This window comes from Rana temporaria, chromosome 3 (genome assembly GCF_905171775.1).
Source record: "Rana temporaria chromosome 3, aRanTem1.1, whole genome shotgun sequence".
NCBI classification, from domain to species: Eukaryota; Metazoa; Chordata; class Amphibia; order Anura; family Ranidae; genus Rana; species Rana temporaria.
In genome coordinates, this window is record NC_053491.1 from 95,110,439 (window position 1) to 95,124,449 (window position 14,011).

Below are 14,011 nucleotides of genomic sequence, written 5' to 3' on the forward strand. Positions count from 1 at the left end.
GTGTGTTTGCAAGTTCTGGTGTGAACCGAACAGGGGGGTGTTCGGCTCATCCCTACTGATCACTATAAAAATGCCAATGGTCAATGGCGCAGGCGCACTGAGCATCCCGACATAATGAATGGGATCATGCCGGTCTGGTGCAAATGCGCATAATCGTGCCGGTCCCAGGCGCATGCGCGGGAGTGATGTCATTGCCGCTCCGGCCAATCACAGCACCGGAGTGGCGATACCAGGAAGACGCTCCGAGGGGACACGGTGGCGGCAGCGGAGGGGAACGAGGAGCACTTCTTGGGCTTCAATTTCAGGTAAGTGCCACATAATGAGCTAGTAAGCTATGCATACTAGTTCATTATGCCTTTCTCTTGAAGGTGTTTTTTTTCTAGATTATTTGAATGGGGGTTTACTTCCTCTTTAAAGCTGCAAAGGGTGGGCCAACTCAATGTTTGAACCTTACGGACTAAGACTGGGATATTATTAAAGTTCATGTGCGTGTAAAGGCAGGCATCCCAATACTTTTGACAATATAGTGCATTTATACAGTATATATGTTTAATATAAAACAATATTCCTGTTTCTCTGCACTGGGACTGTGTGTTTTCTGCCACCGCACCACGCTATACCTACCCACAGGTGTAAAATTATCAGCTGTACAGTGACTGCATCCCATTAGATCCTATCAGAAAAGAAAAATAATACTAGATGGGTGGTGTTCAGTATTTTCATTCTCTTTGCAAAACTCATATTTTTCTGACATCTACAAAAATACTTTTTTTATTCATGTTATGTTGCAGTGTTTAATAGTCTTCTTTCATTGTAATTTCTATTAATTGCCCACCTCTGACATTTTCTTGGCACTACCATGCTTTATGCCAACATATAAAATCTGGGCAATGCGCCATATACAAAAAGAAAGCTGTTAACCCTGATTGTATGTATATTCAGTGGAGTCTCCCCATCCTCATGTATGCTCACAATATCACCATAAGCAGTTCAGCAGCAGGAAAATCACATTTGTCTACATGACCTGCTTCTCATTTTGTATATTACATTATGGTGCAATTTACATGTACAAAGCATTTCCTAGTTTCCTGATGCCCTTTGTCATCATCTTTTTACTCATTTCATGTTTTCTTTGCCCTTTTTTCTCCACCATCCCCCACTTTTGCTATTCAATTCTCTCCTCAGCACAGCGGTCGACTCTTAGGCCCGAAGCCTTAAAAACATTTCCTTCAACAGCAGCTAATCCACACAGAAAATTGTTTGTGTGGTGCTGCTAATGGGATATAGCTGCCCCTCCTTGTCTTCTCAAGGGGTTCAGTTGGCATTAATATTTCATCATGTTGGTCCACAGCATGCTGATCACATGGCACGGACCCCAATCCAATACCTCCCCCACTCATTTGTCAGTCTCAACCTGATGATTGACAGCATGGACAAAAATAGCAGAAATGCATGATTTGCTGTTATTAATGCTTACGTACGATAAAATTAGAAAAGACAAGAAAGGAAAATACCAGTTTATTGCATGCCTAGCCATAACTGTTTTAAAAATCGTACAGCCAATAATTATTTATTGCACAGTTTTTTTTCCTGATCACTAAAGTGTGAAACAATAGCCAGTCATATCTTAAATTTTAAGTAAAACACGACATAAAATAATGTCTAAATGTGTGATTTACAGAAAGAGCAGCATTGATGAGGAGACAGGAACTCAAGCACAAAGTGTATCACATGTTGCCCTCACTGCAACCAACAATCCTGTGTGGGGGGAGACCTTAACTATGACAGTAAAGGAGGAAGAGGCACACCAAGAAGGTACCCATCTATGCTCCTTCCTGCCGTTGTTTATTTCAAAATCTATTTTTTCAGGAATGTAATTAATTCTAGTAACTTTAAAGGCAGTCCACCTGAAAGTGGTTTTTAGTTATTGGTGAATATTGGTGGGTTTAACCCCTGGATTTTTGGATAGTCCAAAAGCAAGCTTGTAGGCAGGTGTTGGGCTGCAGTTTGTCCTCCAGCCTGAAGGTGGTGCTGTGTCACTTCGTTAGACTTGCAGCAACTTGATTGGGACCAAGGTATTCCTTATTATGGGCTCCAGGCAGGTTCATTTTGGGTGTCTCCTACTGGATGCCAAAATCCTATGAGATTTAGGTGGCCACCTTTGATACAGAAGTGTTTAAATAGCTCTTCCTGCATCATTCTGGTGCACCCACTGTGTGGGAGTAGGTCAAGGACAGAGAAAAAAAAAAATATATATATATATAGTTGCTATTATTTTTTTTCACTTCTTTACACTGTTATGTTTTCAGGTTAGTTGCTGCTTATGTCTGTAGAGCTTCAGGCCATCATCATTTTTAGTTATCCTAGCGCAGTTTCTTTTTACCATTTTCGAGGTCAAGGACAGAGCCTGCTGGGTAGGGAGAGAGTAGGAGCAGCATTAGGGAAAGGTACGTGACGAGGGGGGAAAGGGCAGGTTTCTCTTTACAGATCATCTCTTTCAGAAGCTTCTTGGAACTCTCTACTACCATAGAGTGTACAGTGTAGTGAGGTGTATTTACATTTTTGCAGCCAAATTGGGATAACACCTACCCTATAGTTGCTACATTTCCCCATTAACATAGCATAGCTCAAAAGAAAAACATTTAAAAATGTCAGCTGTTTTTTTTTTTAAATGCTTTTTTCTGGAACATCTAGCAGAGAAAATCCTACTTAGTTCTCTTTGTTAAGAGGAGGCTGGGAAGTTGTGTTTGCCATAACTAACCCTGTCTGTACTGTGCAGATAGATCGTCATTATCAATTGTAACTACATCTGAACACTCTGTCCTAACAAAGAGTTAAAGGTTTAGAGACTGGGCTTTTTGCATTGTATGTTAATGAGGACAGACGTAGGACAGATTCACTATGACATTAAAAAATTCTTGTAATCAGCCATGACACCTTCTCCTGAGAGACATCTTAAAGGTAAGATTTAATTTTTTTGTTTACATACTGTTTGAATGGGAGCTTATAACATATAGCGGCTTTTTCTCAAATTTGACTGCAGAAGTTGAAATAGCAATAGACAGCAGTAGACAACAATCTGGATAGTCATTTCAGTAAAACTTCCTGAGCAATGCGGCGGGGGCGCGCGTCCCCTAGCCGCCCAAAAAGACTGGGACGTCATATGACGTCCAGTCTGAGGGACGGAGGGTTCCCGCCAACATCATTTTACAATGACTCGGTAGGGAACGGGTTTCGTTCTGCACTCCTGTGGCCTACAGGAAAAGTAGGGCCTAAAGGACTAAGGCCCACTGTTGGCTGACATCACTCAGCTGGTCCAGGCTCTGGATCGAACCCGACTTTAATGTACCACATCGCTGAGAGGCTGAGCCAGCTGCGCCCACAAGCCCGGCTTTCTCGTGGGGCAGAGCAGAGAGCTGGTGTCTGATGGTTACGGGCTCTCTGCTCACTGAAGACCGAGAGCTGAGCAATGGGCAGTCTTTGATTGTTCAGTTCTCAGTGTAGAGGCAGCAGGGCACAGATGCAACATTGAACCCATGATGCATTCACCTATGTGAGTATGTATGCTTGTTTTTTTTTAAATACCACTCTTCTCTTTTAAATAGATTGTTCCTGTGATCACATACTGTAAATATATATATAATATTTATCATTTTTATGTAGATCTTATCCTGACTGTGGCTGATAATCTTTCGCAAGAACTTCTCCTTGACTACCGACTTCCTGTACATATGCTGCAACCTTTCCACCCATATCATCTATGTCTGGTGCAGGTACTACATGAGTGTTAGATTATCTGCAGATACATATTCAAGACAAGTCTAAAATTACACATACAAAAAAAATGATCAAAAGGTTCCAAAATCAAAATACTTTCAAGAGTACCTGTTATTTATGCTCTAAGATATATCAAAGGGATGACTGCTTCATAAGAACTTGAATAAGTCAAGTAAGAATTTATTTTACATGACCAAAAAGTCAGTCAACATCTTTTGGGGGGCTCCAAACTCTTATTTTTTTGGGGGGTTGAATACTAGTAATAGATGCAAAGGGATACTGGGCAATATAGAATGCCAAAAATGGAAGCCACAGCACACAGGGTTGATTTACTAAAACTGGACAGTGCAAAATCTGGTGTAGCTGTCCATAGAAACCAATCAGCTTCCATTTTTTTTTTTTGTTAAAGCTTAATTGAACAAACGGAAGTTAGAAGCTGATTGGCTACCATGAACAGCTGCACCAGATTTTGCACTCTCCAGTTTTAGTAAATCAACCCCACTTTAACGTGTTTCACTCAATAGGGATTAGTCATAGATCTCTACAACTAAGCCCTATTCTTTTTAACTCATTAGTCTGTGAGTAGGGCAGCTTCTATTGCCCCCAGCACCTGTTTTTTAGTTGGAATGGAGAGCAGCAGTTTGAAGCGGGGCACATTTAAGTCTAAAGATACTGCACAATAGTTGAAAATCAAGGGCCAGATTCTCAGAGGAGATACGACGGCGTATCTCCAGATACGCCGTCGTATCTCTGAGTCTGGGCGGTCGTATCTATGCGCCTGATTCTTAGAATCAGTTACGCATAGATTTCTATTAGATCCGACCAGCGTAAGTCTCTTACACCGTCTGATCGTAACTGCATATTTACGCTGGCCGCTAGGGGCGTGTACGCTGATTTACGTCTAGAAATATATAAATCAGCTAGATACGCAAATTCACGAACGTACGCCTGGCCAACGCAGTACAGTTACGCCGTTTACGTTAGGCTTTTCCCGGCGTAAAGTTACCCCAGCTATATGGTGGCGTACATGCGGCGTACCTATGTTAAGTAAGGACGTCGTTCCCGCGTCGAATTTTGAATATTTTACGTCGTTTGCGTAAGTCGTCCGTGAATGGGGCTGGACGTCATTTACGTTCACGTCGAAACCAATACGTCCTTGCGGTGTACTTTGGAGCAATGCACACTGGGATATTCCACGGACGGCGCATGTTATTAACATAAAACACAAGTTATTAACATAAAACACGCCCCCCTGTTCCAAATTTGAATTAGGCGGGCTTACGCCGGCCTTTTTACGCTACGCCACCGCAAGTGCTTTGAGAATACAGCACTTGCCCGTCTAATCGGATACGTTACGCCCGCGCAAAGATACGCCGAACTGCGAGAATCTGGCCCCAAGTGTATAATGTGGTACTGTATTTAGGTACCAGTCTGACAGCCGACTGGACTCATTCAAGTTCTTGTGGCACTCCCATCCTTTTGTACTTTTGACTACTCCAGGAACCCTCTGGCCTGGGACACCACAGTTGACAGTGCTGACTCTAAAAGTTGGACTATAATTGTAAGATTTGATTACTTTGGGGTTTACTGCTCCATCAACACTTTCTATTGTTGCTCATGCTCAGCAGAGATACAGATTTATTGGTTAGCAATAATTCCAAAAGTATATTCTAGGTAGCGGTTCTGAACTTGATTACATAATGAGCCCACCTATGATATCAGATAGTTTTAACGTAACCCTGGCATATGTCATTGTAATTCTCAAAGTCTATGTTCACCTATTTTGTATATATATTTTTTTTTAAATACACTTTCTGGAGGTCCTTCATAGAAGGCATAATAATGGCAAAAAATGTAAACAGGTAGAACTGTCCTCGCCTCTTATGACCGGCTGAGAACGTATGCTGTAGGATAATTAAAATGTTCTCCCTTTCATGTGCTAAGATGGACATTCTTCACATGCTCATAGGCACAAAATTATTTATTCCCTACTGATCAATAAATTATTCAAAATCTTGTGTTTGAATTCTGTGATCCTGATGTTATATTCACTTCTCAGCCACATGAACAGGGTGCCGGTGAATGCCATCTTTATGTCAGCATTGAACGTAGAAGTAGCTCTATAGCTCAGCAGAGTGGGTTCACTTATAGCGCTTTACAGGTAAGTTTAACAGGTCAAAACTATTCCATGCATTGTGGTTAAGTCTATATACAAAATCTCCTTGGTTTCCCCACTAGGTTCTTCTTGTCGGGATAGAATCTCCACTTCAGGGACATTCTCATCCTCTTTTGGCAGTAGCACGAATTGTTCCCAACTACAAAGATTACAGGTATAAATATTGTACATGGTACATCACAGATACAAACATTCAACTTCCCAGTTTAACTGTCTAGATCTGCCATACTCAACCAGGGTTCTGTACCACTATAGGGTTCCTCCAGAGGTTACTAGGAGTCCCTTGAGCTGTGGCTGAATGCCCTCGTTATGGTGCCTGCATGCCTCTGGATCCAAAACCAACATCATAACACCACTGCCCTTCTTTACTGTCTTTAATAATGGCATTATGACCACCACTGTAAAGGGATATTCTTCTCACTGGCCGCCAATGTAAAGGGCATGCTTCCCACTGACCTTTGATAAATTCAGTTTAACAGGGGTTCCCCGAGACCTGGAAAATATTTCAAGGATTCCTTAGGGGTTTAAGGCTGGTAAATAGATAAGGATAATAAAAGCATCATAAAGGTACAATGCGTTGCCCTGACTGAACCAGATATGGAAATATTTATAATTCATTCTCAAGTCTACAAAGCTTAGTTATCCCATCAAATATATTGTATACCGTATTTATCGGCGTATAACACGCACAGGTGTATAACACGCACCCTAACTTTAAGGGAAGTTTCAGGAAAAAAACTTTCCATAGCCCCCTGCGAATAACAGAAGGCACAGTTTACCCTCTATTTTCAGGGTAAATAAGTGAGTGGTATACGCCAATAAATACAGTATATTCTACAAGTGAAATGTTTCATATAAGCTATTCAAGTATAGGATTAGACCTGATGCCGCGTACACGCGATCAGTCAATCCGATGAGAGCGGTCTGATGGACCGTTTTCATCAGACCAAACCAATCGTGTGTGGGCCTCATCGGTTATTTATCCATCGGTTAAAAAATGTGAAACTTGTTTTAAAATTAACCGATGGATACCTAAGCGATAGAAAAAAAAGATCGTTTGTAGGCACGTCCATTGGTTAAAAATCCACACATGTTCAGAATCAAGTCGACGCATGCTTGGAAGCATTGAACTTCGTTTTTTCAGCACATCGTGTTTTACGTCACCGCGTTCTGACACGATCGTTTTTGTAACTGATGGTGTGTAGGCACGACGGACCATCAGTCAGCTTCATCGGTTAACTGATGGAAAAATCCATCAGCCCGCTCTCATCGGATTGACCGATCGTGTGTACAGGGCATGAGGCTTTTAAAAAGACTTTGTTAAAAAAAATGCAGGGAGGCACAGAAAAATCATGTATTTAAACTTTTTAAAATTTCGATGCGGGAAACGGCGGCCATACTTAACATTAGCTGCGCCTCATATAGCAGGGGCAACTATACGCCGGAAAAAGCCTAACGTAAACCTCGTAACTTTACTGCGTCGGCCGGGCGTACGTTCGGGAATTCGCGTATCTAGCTAATTTGCATACTTGACGCGGAAATCGATGGAAGCGTCACCTAGCGGGGAAAAAAAAATTGCAGTTTAGATCCGACGGCGTAAGAGACTTACGCCTGTCGGATCTAAAGGATATCAATGCGTAACTGATTCTAAGAATCAGTCGCATAGATACGACGGCCCAGATTAGGACTTACGACGGCGAACATGGCGCTGCGCCGTCGTGAGTCCTTTGTGAATTTGGGCCATAAACTATAAATCACCTACACTTTGTATATAAACCATTTTTTGATTTTCTTGGGCTAATCCCTGAATCTCAATTTATGCACAGAATTTGGCAGCAATGGGTCCTGTAGGGTTTATGCAAATATAAGTAGATTGGCAGGGGCTTTATAGAACTGGGACAGGGTTAAAAGCTGAACTCCAAGCAGAAAAAAAAATGCAAATTCATGCAGTTATGTATTTTTTTACAAACATTGTTAATTGTATTATTAAAACCCAACTCCAGGCAAAATGTTTTCTTGTATAGAGCTAGGAGGGGTTAGAACCTCTGCAAGATTTAAATGCAGTCTGTGTCCCCAAAGAGCAGATTTCCCTTAATTTCCTGTTCTGTGTGATGCTTATCACCGGATCAAGATGTAAAGTGGAATTTTATCAATGGTAACAGACAGCAATTATAACTTTATAAGGCTTGCGCAGTTTGTTCTCCCCACTATAGGTGGCGCTGCTCAGCTGGCTTCTGTGCAGACTGAATCCTCCATAGATGGCATCAGGGGAGTGGCCATCCGATTGGACTCTGCTGTACTGAATGACCTACATGACCATATTTAGTGAGAGCAATGCTAATAAAAAGCACTGTTCCACTGCAGTTGGCGTGCATTTGTGACATGGATAGTGTAGGGACAGGATCCCCGCTGGCTAGGGACAGTGAACTTGGCACTAGGGAGAGGTTCTGGTCAACAAGTGATAGTGCAGGGATATCATGCTTAGCCTTGTAATCTGGGAACTCTAGAGAGTTGGAACAAGGACCTTCTTATCTACTGTAGTTACTAAAGGTGCTTGCACCGCCGTTCTGCCTATCAGCCACCCCCTTCATCAGATGCTGTTTCTGTAATGTAGCCTACCAAATTGTCCTCTCAAGTACAAAGACCACCAACCAAAGTACGGCCAACATTGCTGAGAGTTGATATACTCAGGTTGCTTGTAATACTGAGGCTTTACTGCCTTATTGGAACTCCTCACCTTGCCACTGTCTTTCACATGTCAATAGTTACTTGTACTTTACCAAATAATAATTGTGCCACCTTCTGTGTGCCTTTGCTCCATCTCGGGCACCAATCAACTGGGCCCCATCTACAGGGTTCCAATGTTTCCTCATACTAGAAGAATGGTTTCGGCTTTGGGTGCCGACATCGCAGGTGCCCTGGACAGGTAAGTGTCCATATATTAAAAGTCAGCCGCTGCAGTATTTGTAGCTGCTGACTTTTCTTTTTTTGGCGGAACTCCAGTTTAATGGATGGGTCGCACTTGCTAGATCTTATTAAGTGTAGCACCCTCTACCATAGGTAGGTGCTAGAGTGAGGATTTTTGTAAATGGTAAGCTGTCAGCACAGGTAAATTTAGGCAGACCTATGCTTCAGGCTAGGCCTGTTTGTTTTAATCTGGGGGCAGGGAGTGGTTATCGTAGCAGTGGGTGTGACCACCTGTGCTTTAGTTCTGAGGCGCCTCCCCTGCTTCCAGGGAGAATGTTCTGGAAGAGAGGCAGGGCACAGGACTAGAGTGACGGGGAGCTCATGTGAAAAAACCCTGTCCAATCTCCAACTGAAATTGGCAGGGGGCAGGCCTCCCATATAAGCTGAGTTAACAGCTCACTGGGGAGGAGTTGTCGGCCGGGAGACGTGGAGAATGGAGTGCTAGATGCAAGGCCCAGCAGAGAAGCATGGGAGAGCTAGGAGGGACCCTCATCCTTACACAGTCATGGAGGAGGTGTCCTGGAACAGAGGGGTCTGGAGAAGCTATTGGAACTCATGTCTGGTTAAAGTTCTCCATCATGGACTCGGGGCAGGTGAAGATCGGTGAGTGTGACACAGTGGATGTTCTGGAAGAAGCATGCCTGGGGAGCTGGGTGCAAGGACAGAGGAGAGACTGTGGGATTTGTGTCAAATCAATGCGGCCTGCGGGCGCAGGATTTGCAGGTCGGGCTAGCTGGGATCAGTAGTCCACCAACTAAAGCTGCTAAATTACTAGGCCGCCAAGGAGAGGTACTGCAGACCGCTCACCTAGTAACTACACAGCAAATTACAACCAAGTACAACTTATTACAGCCAGCAATCTGGGATTATTCAGAGTGATCTCTTTTGTCAAGTGAAGATGATGGGACAGAGAGATTAAAGGGGTGTTCCAGCCTTTTTTTAAGTTTATTAAAAGTCAGCAGCTACAAAAAGTGTAGCTGCTGGCTTTTAATAAACAGACACTTACCTGCTCCACGGTTCCAGCGACGCGCCGGCTGGGGCTCCGTCCTCGCCCCCCCTCGCTGGCCGGCATCTTCATTCCTAGTGTGGGCACCTGGCAGTGACAGCTTTCGGCTTCACGGCCTGGCAACCCACTGCGCATGTGCGAGTGGCACTGCGCATGCGCGAGCCGTGCGGCGCCGTCCGATTGGACAGGCGCTCGCCTACAGGGAGGGGCTGCAATAAGGCGATTAAGCTAATCGCCTTACCAGCCCCTCGGCGGAAGGAGGAGGTGGGACAGGAAGTTCCACTCCTCCTGACCCCCCCCACTACCCCCCCAAAAAATGTACATGCCAAATGTGGCATGTAAGGGGGGAAGGAGTGGATTAAGCGGAAGTTCCATTTTTAGGTGGAACTCCGCTTTAACAGTTTTCTGGGAGCAGCGGACTGCAGGAGTTGATGCAGAGGAGGAGCAATAGTCTACATGGGTTATGCAGGGAAGTGACTGTAAATGTTAGGGTTCATCAGTTCTTCAAGGCTCTATCTATTCGTTGGATTACTTTAATATGATGGAAAACATATCATTTTGCCCCTGTACACATCATTAGTAAGACCTCATCTGGAATATGCAGTTCAGTTTTGGGCACCAGTTCTCAAAAAGGATATCGGGGAACTGGAGAAAGTGCAGAGAAGGGCAACCAAACTGATAAGAGGAATGGAGGAGCTCAGCTATGAGGAAAGATTAGAAGAACTAAATGTATTCACTCTTGAGAAGAGGAGATTAAGGGGGGATATGATCAACATGTACAAATATATAAGAGGTCCATACAGTGAACTTGGTGTTGAGTTATTCACTTTACGGTCAATACTGAGGACAAGGGGGCACTCTTTACGTCTAGAGGAAAAGAGATTTCACCTCCAAATACGGAAAGGTTTTTTCACAGTAAGAGCTGTGAAAATGTGGAACAGACTCCCTCCAGAGGTGGTCCTGGCCAGCTCAGTAGATTGCTTTAAGAAAGGCCTGGATTCTTTCCTAAATGTACAGATTATAACTGAGTACTAAGATTTGTAGGTAAAGTTGATCCAGGGTAAATCCAATTGCCTCTCGGGGGATCAGGAAGGAATTTTTTCCCCTGCTGTAGCAAATTGGATCATGCTCTGCTGGGGTTTTTTGCCTTCCTCTGGATCAACTGTGGGTATGGAGTTGGGTGTATAGGATTGTACTGTGTTTTTTATTTTGTTTTTTGTTTTTTGTGGTTGAACTGGATGGACTTGTGTCTTTTTTCAACCTGACTAACTATGTAACTATGTAAAACAACGTGTTCTATGTACATACCATATTCCCTTTCCCCAACCAAGTTATATCGCCCAATAAACAAAAACAAAACAACGCAAATGACTGTTTATTGTCTCTGAGGTAATTGATGGAGGTCTGGCAGCTGGATAGCAACCATCTGCTACATAAGACCCTGCTGCAGTGCACATATGCGGACAGTAAACATGCTTACAGGAGGGCAGAGTGAGCAGAGGGATAACCTCATCAGTCTCCCACTGTTGCTGTACTGTCAAGCTTGCAAGTGTTCTGGACCATCCTGCATTGTGCTGGGGTTCAGGCACAGCACAGGATAAATGGCACTGCAGTGCAAAAATGTGGATTGCGCACATTTCTGCCTATTGGGGCAATGCACGCAACCACACTGCCATAGTGTGAATCCAGTCTTAAAGAAACAAATAACATATTATAATAATATTTTCTAACCAACAGCCAGACCCACAAGCCTCCTGGTATGAGTGGGGTACCTCATGTCACAGCTACGTTTCCAGATCCTTCTCCGTCTTCATTCCTTGTGCCACAAAGAGCCACACAAGGACACCCACAGGTAATATTGATGTGCATAATCTTTAGTTACCTATATCATTAATATATCACTGTCTCTTCTGAGGCCTGGCTATTATTGTTCATGCTTTGATTATCTGTCACAGAACTCCGCTCCCTGCATCTGTTGGCATAGAACACATAGTTACAGATTTCAGCACATCCCACACATCAAAGGAATTGTGTATATTGTAAAATATTAATGAAAACCTGTGCCTGTCCTTCAATCCATATTTGTAAGCAGCTACTCACCATCTGGGAGTCCTTACACATGAGTAGATATTGTCTTTTGGGAACATGCATTAAAATAATTCTAAAGGCAGAGGGTTGTTTTATCTTAATGCATTCTATGCATTAAGAAAACACATCTTCTGTGTTCAGCAGCTCCCCCCCCCCCTAATACTTACCTGAGCCCCATCTTAATCCAGCGATTTTGCACAAGTGCCTCTGCCGTCCGGAACTTGCCCTCCTGCGACACAGCAGTGAAGCCATTGGCTCCCGTCGGCTTACAATCAAAGTCAGTTAGCCAATGAGGAGAGAGATGGGGCGGGCCGAACCGCGGCTCCGTGTCTGTAGGGGCATTCGGCATGAGGGAGGGGCCAGGAGCACAGAAGAGGGACCTGAGAAGAGAAGGATCTGGGCTGCTCTGTGCAAAACCATTACATGGGGCAGGTAAGTAAAACATGTTTGTTATGTTTAAAGGAAAAAAACAAGACTTTAATATCACTTTAAAGTAGAGTTCCACCAAAAGTGGAACTTCTCCTTTAAGCACTCCTCGCCTCCTTACATGCCACATTTGGCTTGTAATTTTTTTGGGGGGAAGTGGATACCAGGTTTTGACAGGTACTTCCTGTCGTACTTCCTGCTTATGCCATGTCGCCACCTAGGCGACTCCTCCTCTCCTCCTAGGTGGCCCCCACCCTCTCTGCAATCTTCTTATTGCCTGGCCACTAGGAGAGCACAGCGCAATTCGCACATGTGCAGTGCGCACCCAGCTGTGAAGCCGCAAGCTGTCACAGCTGGGTACCCACACTTGCAATGATGGCGACACTTTTTGTAGCTGATGATTTTAATAAACTTACAAACGAGTGGAACTCTGCTTTAAGTACCGGAATGATTGAATTGACTCTTGCTACATCCAAGTCTGTTACATTGAGGACTGGAGCAGTTGTGCATGGCAACCAATAAGCTTCTAGCGTTCATTTTCAAAGCTTAAATTGGTTTTAAATGCTAAGCGTTTTTTACCTTAGCTCGCATGTATCCTACACCATCGCTGTCCAGGCCATGCCCCCCAAGCGTTTTTTTTACCTTAATATATTAGGGCGAAAAATGCTCCCAGGTAAACACTTACCTGGTTCCCCTCACCAATCCAGCACTGTCCCTGCTGCCCTTCTTCTCTTTCTGGTCTCACAGGAGACACAGGCAGCAGTGGGAGCCATTGGCTTCTTCTGCTGTCAGTCAAAACCTGTGAGGAAGGAGTGGGGTCATGGCCAAGCCACACTGTGTGTGTCTATGAATGCACGCAGCCAGGCTTGGGAGCACGCTCACACAGGTGCCCCCTCAGCACATAGTGTGTTAAGAGGCCACTCGAAAAAAGGGGGCGTTAGTTTTAGTAAATCCCTCCATTGATGTTGAAGAGATATGTAAAAAGAAAGGACATTTATAATGTTTGTAACAGGCATTTACTTGTAACGCTACATCTCAGTTTAGGATTGTCTGTTACCTTGTGTCTGAACTCTGGACTCTCTATAAACTTAGTGACTGGGGTAAAGTCACACCGAAGGACCCCCTATGTGAACTTGCATTAATCAAAGCTGGGGCCTCCAAAACTCCACAGGGAAGCATGGCAGAAACTGATAAATTCAATCATCAGTCTAAACACCTCTACAGTGATCGTCTCCACATGTCCTAAAGATCTCCTTATGAGGAATATTTCCCAGAAATAAAGGCATGTCCACACTGGAAGACACTTGCTTAAACCAGGATTCCTTTATTATTATTATGTTTCCGAAATACAGATTTTCAGTATTCAATGCTGCTCTGTTCCAGACAAAATCTCTTTACCACAAAAACAGAAATGGAAGGTGTGCACACCTAGTGCATAACCAGAGGCAATTTAATAATAGGAAACTTTTGTATAAAATATTGCCCCCCCAAAAATGCAACTAACAAAAGGCCAAAAACACAGTGCATGGAAATGCACAGAACACGGGGTACAGCTAACGCGTTTAGGGGGC

General features: G+C 43.7%; 1 protein-coding gene across 1 annotated transcript in view; it reads left to right on the plus strand.

The window, feature by feature from the left end:
• The window catches only part of CCDC33 (coiled-coil domain containing 33), a 156,609-nt gene that overhangs the window by 42,533 nt on the left and 100,065 nt on the right, over positions 1 to 14,011 (plus strand). The window contains exons 5-9 of the mRNA XM_040343016.1: positions 1,682 to 1,815; positions 3,664 to 3,773; positions 5,837 to 5,938; positions 6,016 to 6,107; positions 11,664 to 11,778. Coding sequence (XP_040198950.1) covers positions 1,682 to 1,815; positions 3,664 to 3,773; positions 5,837 to 5,938; positions 6,016 to 6,107; positions 11,664 to 11,778 — 553 coding nt within the window. The remainder of the gene's footprint in view (positions 1 to 1,681; positions 1,816 to 3,663; positions 3,774 to 5,836; positions 5,939 to 6,015; positions 6,108 to 11,663; positions 11,779 to 14,011) is intronic.